The 10,711-nt window shown below is 44.5% G+C and overlaps 1 gene segment (V, D, J or C); it reads left to right on the top strand.

Moving 5' to 3' along the window:
• The first annotated feature begins 291 nt into the window (after window positions 1-291).
• Window positions 292-1,229, top strand: LOC144509697 (immunoglobulin kappa variable 3D-20-like). The segment is given in 2 exon segments: window positions 292-384; window positions 919-1,229. Coding segments are annotated over 2 exon segments (354 nt in total).
• The last annotated feature ends 9,482 nt before the right edge of the window (window positions 1,230-10,711 follow it).

Below are 10,711 nucleotides of genomic sequence, written 5' to 3'. Positions count from 1 at the left end.
ACCAGCAACATTTCTACTGTGCTGTGTTAGAGCGACAAACAGCCCTGCATTTAAAGACCCAAAGCAGGGATAGACCGAGTAATGGATACAACTGCTAGATGAATTCGGACGAAATCCAACACTCAGAAGCTGGTGGTGTCGGTTTAAACTAACTTTAGACTCTGCGAGGGAAGGACGAAAAGTAGATGTGCTGAGTCGCATTAGCTCCACCCCGGAAATGGCATGTGCAAACCAACCCACTAAAAGGTGGTCGCTTGCACCTCTACATTGAACAACTTGGAGGAGGAGACATTCTCACTGTCCGGAATTTGAGAAATCCTGTACTCAAATACTCTTTAAAGATGTATGAGTCTCGGCTCTGGGCTCTGTTGCTGCTGTTACCGGGTAAGGTGGAACTGGCCTGAGTTGTCAGTGATGTTCACTGTTTTTGTCCTGCATGTCCCGATTAGGGTTTAATCTTCGTTCCACGCTTCTTCACACAGCTTGAAGGTATAGGTGCCCTCTGTCTTTCTTTGTTGCTGCAGCCCTTGTTTGTCACTCTGTTTTTCTTTCCCTGCCACTCTGTTTCTCTCTTTCGATCGCTTTCCTGATCTATTTCTCTAGTTGACCCGACTTTCGTCCGCTTGTCTCTCAGAGGCTCTGTGTGTTTCCTCTCTTCCTCCCTATGTCATTCAATCCCTTCATGCCCTATCGATTGTGCTTGGTTTAATCTGTTCTTGCCCCTCTCTCTCTATTTGTCTTTATTTCTCTCATTCTCCCCTCTCACTCATTGCCTGTTTTAGTCCCTTTCTCTATCACTATATCATTGCCATACTCTCCGGCTCTCATTCTTGCTTTCGCTCTCTTTCGCTCTCCATGCTTGTATACCCTTAAAGGGTGTCAAGGTTAATATCACCATATTTTCTCTCTGTTTTGCAGATGTGGCGGCAGTCCTGGTCCAACAGATTCCAGCTTACATATCCAGCTCCCCGGGCACTGCAGTCAGTATCGAATGTGTTTACGTAAAAGCAACAGCTGCCTCCGCTTTCTATTGGTATCGATGGCACCCTGATCGTGATCCTCAGAACCTTTTCTACTCCTATGGCACGGAGATCATTCCCAAAGGGGAGGTGGACGGTTTCAGCGCCAGAAAAGCGGGCAACACGCATTTTAACCTGGAGTCTTCAAGCCTGCGTGTGTATCACTCAGGCATGTATTACTGCGCCTGGAGTTTACACAGTGGCTCATAAAGGTAGATGTGTTCGACAAAAACCCGAAGTGCATCTGCAAAGTGCATACGAATGACAAGCATCTGCCTGCCTGCCTACCTACCTACCTACCTACCTACCTACCTACCTACCTACCTACCTATCTATCTATCTATCTATCTATCTATCTATCTATCTATCTATCTATCTATCTATCTATCTATCTATCTATCTATCTATCTATCTATCTATCTATTATCGATGCATCCAACTGTCATAAATTGCTGAGCTGTCAACATCTTTATTTACCCATCTCTCGGCATTCATCAACTTTCAATATTTACATATGTAATATAAATCCTTTTTTTTTGCTAACGTTGAATCACCACCTCTTTTACTTCATATTATACAAACGGTATTAATTTTTACAATTCAATTATGAATTTCTGTCATTTTACAAACAGTTTTCGAGGTGGGCTAAATTGATTAGTTATATGATTGAAAGAAGGACCAGAGATATAGAACAATCAATTAGACATAGTTCGCGACTGTGCCATTGCATATTTTCCAAGCCTGCTTGTCCAGTAGGGGGAGGCGCTGGCCGAATGTTACTCTCACTCGACTCATAATCCAAAAACACAGCTGATGTTCTGGAGGCCCGGGTTCGATTCGCACTGTGGCAGATGGTGGAATCGGAATTTAAGTTTAAAAAATCTGGAATTAAGAATGAACTGACCATGAAACGATTGGCGGAAAAAACCCCATCTGGTTTATTAATGCCCTTTAGGGAGGGAAATCTGCCATCCTTATTTTGGCTGGACTACATGTGACTTCCAAGCCACAGCAATATGGCCCACTCTCAGCTGCCATCAGGGAACTAGGGATGGGCAAAAATGCTGGCCTAGCCAGTGACGCCTATGTTCCATGAATGAATAAAAATGGGGGTTTGCCACAAGGTATTCACGATATTGCAGTCGTGACGAGGAACTGGTGCACTCGAGAGCAGGGCATTCCGTCCATAATGCCAGAGTTTGCTTTATGGAAGAGCTATCTGATTAATGCATATTCTCCTGACCTGTTCCAAATATTGCGCGTCGTATATTTCGCCAATTACCTTTTCATTTTTTCCATGGCATTTGCTTCCACTGCCCTTACAGGTGGTGACAATCCACCGGATAAATTTCGCTATGGTGAAACGTTTACCTGATCTCTAACTGATGTGCTACTGATCCCCTATTTATCTACTGATCAAGAGATATGGGAAGGAAATGGCGTTGAAATAGAGCAACCATAAACAAGTTGATGGGGAAGCGGGCTCGAAAGGCCGAATGTCCTGCTCCTGATCATACATTTCGATGTTCCCGATCTGGTTATTTTGGAATTCAATATGAAGCAATGGTCGCTGCTTAACGGCCATCCTGTCCAATGATATTAGCTCTGGCACTGTTTCTCGTTATCTGTGTTATCAAAACGTGTAATGATTTTCAAAATCTCTTACAGATTTCCCCTTATTCTCACTGCTCTAAGAGGAAGAAATCCACCCAAACAGGGAATGGTTAACCTTAGAACCTTAGACATGCCAAATATGATTCAGAGTGCAAAATGGCGACATCTGTGCAGATACTAATCTCACTGCACACCTGGCTCCCGAAGATCGTATAACCATTTGGTGGAAGCCGTTAACCTCCCTATCAGACTCTTGTATCATTTGAACAACATTCAAAGCACTTAGGTCTTCAGCACAGTGAGGAATTTAACCCTTTAAATCTCGGTTCCCAGTTGGGAAATGCTGCTTGAAGCAGGACAACAACACTAACGTGACCTAAAGAATCATAGAATCATAGACCACAGATCAAGATAAATTCGCTCATTGATCCTGGGCCAGCGTTTTGAAAGACCCATTTATTATTCTCATATCACCCCGCTCCCATTTCTTTTCATCTCACCCTATCAAGGACACCTCTAATTCTTTCTCCCTTCCACCTTAACCAGCTCTCCGCTAATGCCATCGATACTATTCGGCACAGCCACTTCCTGAGGTAATGAGTTTCTTATTCTCACCACTCCTTGGGCAGCGTTTGCAATTTTCCAGTCTTCTGACGCCATCTCACCAAGAAGTCTCCAGGAAACGGCTGCATGGGAAGGGTCCGGAAATTTTGAATTCCGGATGGGCAATTACTTTGCACCTGGAACCATCTAATGCTCCGATATAAACCGGAGACGTGAGATTGTTCCGAGATTCTCAACAGAATAGTTTCCTGGGAAAAGCTGCAGGCATTAAAGCTATTTTCAGCTCCTGGGCCACTGAAACTCCACCACCCACCTCCCCTCCCCAAATACCCCCACCTGCCGGACTACCCCTCCCCCAGCTCCGCGACTGCCTGTCGATTCCAGGTTTGGATTACTGTCTGCGTGCAGTTTGCGCATTCTCCCCGTGCCTGCGTGGGTTTCTTCTGGTTCTCCAGTTTCCTCCCAAACTCCAAAGATGTGCAGGTTCGGTGAATTGGCCATGCTAAATTGCCACTTAGTGTCAGGGAAACTAGCTAGGGTAAATGCATGAGATTATCGGGATACGCGTCTGGGTGGGATTGTGGTGGGTGCAGGCTTGAATGGGCAGAATGGCTTTCTTCTGCACTGTAGGATTCTATGATTGCATGAATCTATTATTCTATCACTTGACCACGCCCCACCGCCTCATTGACCACCCTGCCCCGCCCCGCCCCCACAACCTCGGACTCGCCACCAGTCCATCCTAATGTTCCGCCCACCCCAGGCCACGATCCAACGTACTGACATTTACCTTCTCCCTGACTTGAGCTCGAGTCGGAAGAAAAACTGTGATTCTGTGAAATGAACCGTCCCTTCACTTCTTTTTTGAGGATTACGTATGCTTTTCGGTCGTACTGGGAGTGCAAAGGTTGACATTGTCCATTCGGAAGAATGTTGAAAAAAGTAACAACAATCCGATGCAGTATAGAATGCCGCTCAGCGCAGAACCAAAATTACAGATGTTGCGGGTGGGGGGTTGCGAGGGGGGAATGAAAAATGCAAAACACTTTGCTTAAGTTCACAGGATGCTGTCGTCAGCAGCATGTTAAAAACATACTGTCCATCATTAAAGCTGTTGAGAAATTAGTGGCGAGCTGCTTGGTTCACATCTGATTTGTTGGCTAAACCATGTGGACAGCTAGTCAACCACCTTGGCCTGTATCCGGAATCACGTGGAAGCCTGGCCGGGTGCCGATGGCAGATTTGCTTGCTTTCTGGACATCAGTGAATTAGTTGGAGTTTACCATAATCCGATAGTTTCATTGACACTAATCCTGATACCCGCTTTTTATTGCAGATTTGATTCCATTGGCGGCCAGGAGACGGAGCTAAACTGATGGCCGCCGATCATTAGCCTCCTCTTTTATATCACTACACCAGCAACATATCCGCTATGCAGTCAGTTAGACCCAGACACGGAAGTGACTGCAACGCGAGCGGGCATAAACAGCATTAGGCTTACCACTCATTGAGAAGCTGGCGAATGATCCAGATTAACTCTAACTGTTCCAGGTTTAAAATAACTTCAAAAGCTGCTGTTAAGGAACGAAAATTAAATATCTTGAACACATATTAGCTACACCCTGGAAATGACATTTCGGAGCCAAAGGCCAATAAGAATTTGGTCCCTTGCACTTATCCGTCGAACAACTTGAAGGGGACAGATTTTCACTCCCTGCCCTGAATTTGAGAAATCGTGCAGTTAAACACACTTACCAGTGATGCTCACTGTTATTCCCCTGTGTGTTCCGATTAGTGTTTGATCCGCTTTCCGAGTTCGTTCACACCGCTTCAAAGTGTGGATTCACTCTGTTTGCTGACTCTGTATCTCTTTGTCACTTTGTCGTTTTCTCTATGTCACTCTGTTCTTCTCTCTTACGACCTCTCTCTCTCTCATTTCCTTCTTTCGTTTGACCCTTCCTTCGTCAGATTTTCCTTCAGCACCCCTGTGTTTCCTCTCTCTCTCTTTATACCAGTCTAACCCATTTATACTTGATCGATTATCTTTTGTTTTATCTCTCTCTGCCTCGGGTAGTCTTGTACCTCTCATTCTCCCTTCTTTTTTCCTCTATATCTATCACTGCCTTAGTTCTCATTCTCGCCTCCCTTCTCACTTTATCTCTCCGCTCTTGTATCCCTTCAAAGAGTCTCAATGATAACGTCATTGCTTTTTCTCTCTGCTTTACAGATTTCGCGGTCGTGCTGGTCCAACAGCGTCCAGCTTACATATCCAGTTCCCCGGCCAATCGAATCAGCATCGAATGCATTTAGGCAAAAGCAGATGCTCGCAGTATTTTTTACCGGTATAGATGGCATTTTGGCCGTGAGTCACAGAACATTTTCTATTCATATGCTGGACAACTTACCACCTCCGGTGCGGTGGACGGTTTTACCGCTAGAAAACCCAGCACTTTTATCTGGAGCCCTCCAGTCTGTGGGCCAATTACTCCGCCGTGTGTTACTGCGGCTGGAGTTACACAGTGACTCAGCGAGATGGAAGAGCTCAGCAAAAACCCAAAATGGATCCTCAAACCGAATGGGAGATCTACCCAGCTACCTATCTACCTACATACATAGCTGCCCACCTAACTCCCTACCTACTTACCTACCTACCTGTCTGTCTGTCTGCCTGCCTGTCAATCATTATCTATCCATCAATCATCTATCTATCTATCTATCTATCTATCTATCTATCTATCTATCTATCTATCTATCTATCTATCTATCTATCTATCTATCTATCTATCTATCTATCTATCTATATTTCGCTCTATCTATAGCTCTATCTATAGCTGTTATCAATCTATACCCTAAAAGCCATTCATTACATTCCAACATTTAAATAAATAATATAAAGCCTGTTTACTTATTTTATTAATGTTGATTGGTGGCACGATGGCACACTGGCACATTGTCTGTGCGGAGTTTGCACATTCTCCGCATGTCTGCATGGGTTTCCTCCGGGTGCTCCGGTTTCCTCCCACAGTCCAACGATGTTCCTCCCACAGTCCAACGATGTGCGGGTTAGGTGGATTAGCCGTGCTAAATTGCCCTTAATGTCAGCGGGACGAGGTAGGGTAAATACATGGTGTTGTGCAGATAGGGCCTGGGTGGGGTTGTGGTCGGTGCAGAATCGATTGGTCCAATGGTCTCCTTCTGCACTGTAAGATTCTTTGGTTCTATGACGGTTTCGCTTTCTTTCACATGAGATTGTGTCTTTCTATGTCATCCTGTTCCTCTGTCTTACGACTTGTAATATATTATTCAGTATTAGAAATACGCATAACTTTTGGCGATAGCCATTCAGTTAGGATATCTGCACGTTATGAGACAAGTCTGACTCTGATTATCATAGAATTATAAACTGATACAACTCAGGAGAAGGGCATTCAGTCCATAGTGTCAGAGTTTTCCTTTTCACAGAGCATACTGGTGAAATCATATTCTTCATTGTTTTATTTATTAGTGTCACAAGTATGCTTCCATTAGCACTGCAATCAAGTTATCACCGAGTCGCCACACTCCGGCGCCTGTTCGGATACACTGAGGGACAATTTAGCATGGCCAATGCACCTTACCAACACGTCTTTCGGACTCTGGGAGGAAACCGAAACACCCGGAGGAGACCCACGTCGACACGGGGAGAAAGACAGTGACCAAAGCCAGGAATTGAGCCTGTCTCCCTGGCGCTGTGACGCAGCGGTGCTAACCAATGTCCAACCGTGCCGTCCTTCACCTGCTGCAAATAACACTAAAAATACCCGCTTCATACATTTTCCAATTATATTTTAAAACTTACGGGCGAATTTGCTGTCAGTGTCCTTACAGACAGTGCCATTTCCAGATGAAACAATTGACCGTGGAAAAGGATTAACTGCTCATCGACTCCTCTACTGATCATGCGAAATGGCTATAGTGCGGGAAACGTGGCGTGAAGTAGGACGCCCATTAACGAGTTGAATGGCAAAGCATGCTCGAAGAGCCGAATGGCCCACATTTACTCCGATATTTCCATGCTTCATTTCTGGTTTTTGTTGCTATTCACCTCAAGTCAATGCTCTATAGTTAACGGCGATCCTGTCAGGTTCTGCAAAGTGCATCATTATTTACATTATCAAACCATTTCACGATTTCCGAAATCTATTTCAAATTTCCCCTCATTTTCACAGCTGCAAGAGAAGAACCCCCGCCACCCAAACATGAACTGTTTAATCTTCGAACCTTAGCAGGGAATTCATATGGTGTTCGTAAAGCAGAAGTGGAAATGAATAGGGTTGGGAAGCATTTTCTGATCAGGGCCAGTGTGATCTCCTGGACTCGTTTCGATCGCCACAGGGGGTCGGAGAGGAATTTCCCAGATTTTCTTTTCCCCATATTGGCCCTGGGGTTTTCACTCTGGGTTTTCGCCTCTCGCTGGAGATCACATGGTCTGGAATGGGGGGGTGGGGGTGAGTTAATAGGTTGTGATGAACAAAGCATCATAGCTGTGAGGGACAGCTCGGTGGATAGGATATTAGGATGTAGATAGGCTTGAAAATTGGGCGGGGATCCTGGATTCAGGATTCAATCCTGGACCGGGGAGCGGCGCGGGCTTGGAGGGCCGAAGGGCCTGTTCCTGTGCTGTATTGTTCTTTGTTCTTTGTTCTTTAAACATGTCACGGATGATTCAGAGTGCAAAATGGCCACATCTCTTCAGATACCAAACTCACTGCACACCTGGCACCTGACAACCGTTTAAACATTTGTTGAAAACTGTTCACCAAATTCTCTAACAGACTCTCTGTGACTTTTGAAGAATTTGCAAAGCATCCAAGAGTTCAGCACAATGTATAATTTAGCCCTTTAAAAGTCGGCTCCGAGTCAGGAAATTAAACTTCCTCTGTTTGAAACTGGAATGCATTTTGATATGATTTAACGGATTGTGGAATAATTGGGAACGTATCAAGAGCACTCAGTCCACTGATCCCGGGCCCCACGCCTTGAAAGGACCATACATTATCCTCACATCATTCCCATCCCATTCTTCCTCATCTCGTCCTATCGTTGACAAGCACCACTTAAATCCATATGTGCTATTCAGCACAAGCAAATTCATATGGCAGTGCCTTGCATATTTTCATCGCTTCTTGGGTAGATATTCCCTGCCCTCTGGCACCACCTTTGAGTCTAAAGAGGACTGAAATGGGCAATATATGATAGTCTAGCCAACGAAGCCCAGATCCCGTGAATGAATACAAAATACATCTCTCAAAGACATTTTTCAAATATGCATTCATAAGGAGAAAGTTCCAATAAATGTTCATTCCGGTTCCCTCCAACAGCCCAGAGATATGCAGGTTAGATGGATTGGCCATGCCAAATAAGTATCCCTAAATGTCTCGGTTAGACTTGAAAATGGGTTACAGGGATAGGGTATGGGATACTCTGTCGGGGTGTCTGTGCAGACTCAATAGCCGAATGCCTCTTCTACAGTGCAGGCAGTCTATGATTCTCTCTTCATCCGCATGACCCTCCACCTACCTTTCTTCATCTCATCCCATCATCAGCTTATTCTCATCTGCCTTTTTGAACTTGCAGCACATATGGTGCAGGTACGCTTACGGTGAAGTTAGGGAGTATTCCAGGATTTTATCCAACGAAAGTGCAGCAACGGCGATATAGATCCAGGTCAGGTTCCTATGTGGCTTGGAGGACGACTTTCAACCGGTGCTGTTCCCATGTGTCTGCTGCCCTTGTCTCTCTAGCTTGTTGGTTCGCGGGTTGGGATTGTTGCTGATGAGTTGTTGCAGTGCATACTGCAGATAGTATACACTGCTGTCACTGTGTATCAGTGGTGGAGGGACTGAGTGTTAAATGTGACAGATTATCAATCAAGAAGCTGCATTGTCCTGGATGGCGTCAAGCTTCTTCATAGTGTTGGTGTTGCACTCATCTAATGAAGTTGACGGTGTTCCATCACATTTTCGATTGATCCCTTGAGATGGTGAACAGGATTTGGGGAGTAAGGAAGTGGGTTAACCGCCTCAGAATTTCACGTCTCAGACCCAGCCTCTGCCACATTATTTATATGACTGATCGAGTTCGGTTTCCTTTCAATAGTAACCCCTAGAAAGATGACCGTGACGGATTCAGTGAGCAGTGCCACGATTTGTGACCGGGCGATAGTTATTTGTTCTCCCTTTGGCGATCGTTACAGCCTGAAACTTTTGTGGTGCCAATATTACTTGTCACTTATCACTCCAAGCCTGAATGTTGTCCAAACTTTGTTGAATTTGGAAACGAAGTACTTCAGTACTTGAGTAATTGAGAATGGTGCTGAATATTGTGTATTTGTAATCACTTTACGATCGAAAAACGGATATTGATGAAGCAGATGAATAAGGTTCGGCCTCGTGAGATACCCCCAGCAACCCATGCAATGATGTCCTGGGAGGGAGGTGACTGACCTCCAACAACCCCAGCAATTCCCTTTGTTTTACGAGTGCATTGGACAAGTGAAGAGTTGGTCTCTGACTTCAGTTGGTTTCCATTGACGTGAGTTTTGCTAGTCTGTCCATGGAATATAAGCGAGAACTGTTTTGATATTTGCTTTAATAAGGCACCCAGTCAATGGTATAAGTGAAAACGGATCGCATGGCTCGAGCAGCCAATTAAATTACTCCTGTTTCAGACAGCATGCAGTTCACAAACAAACATGGAACTTTGGTGCCAACAGGTCTAACTCAAAGTAGACAATTCCCCATATTTGGTTAACACAGGAAGCTTCAGATCACAGTTCCCAGACCAGGCCATGGCTCACAGCAACTTTACAACCTGCATCTGTTTTTAATTATAACTTGATCGAGAATCCCAGCCAGAACTCTCTGCCAGAATAGCCCTTTAAAACCAATATTGCTTTTAGTGTCGTTATTGTTGTTAAAGCCATTTTAAAGTCGTTCTTTCTTCGTCCACATGGTAGAACGACCAAGTCCATAATTATTCGCACTAAATTGCCCGTCTGAATGATTGGGTGGTTTGGTGGGTTTTCAGAGCTCTGTTTCCCAATTGTGCTGCCATCTTGTGGTAGAAATTAAGGAGTGTCATTCAGTCCAATGCTATCAACTGACAATGCAAATGAATAACGGGGAGATTCAGTGCAAGAGGGACCTGTTGACGTATCTATCTTTGGAAGTGCAAGGACCAAATGAGAAGACAACAAAGAAATCCAACTTTACCTTATTAATAAAAACATATATTAATTGCAGGAGATTATGTTGAACTATTAGAAGTCACCATTATCCTGAAGCGCTGTGCCAAATTTTGGGAACTACCATTTTGGAACTGTGTCAAGCTCTAAGGGATGTGGAAAGCAGATTTATTAGTACTGTATCAGAGGCGAGGGTCTACCCTAATGTGGAGAGAGTGAAACAGATGGGATTGTTTTCCTAGAAACAGAATTTACCGGGAGATTTATGAGAATCCTTTAATAATATTGA

Source organism: Mustelus asterias, chromosome 22, assembly GCF_964213995.1.
Source record: "Mustelus asterias chromosome 22, sMusAst1.hap1.1, whole genome shotgun sequence".
Classification (NCBI taxonomy): domain Eukaryota; kingdom Metazoa; phylum Chordata; class Chondrichthyes; order Carcharhiniformes; family Triakidae; genus Mustelus; species Mustelus asterias.
Note: the sequence above shows the minus strand (reverse complement) of the source record. Positions and strands in the feature narration are given on the sequence as shown.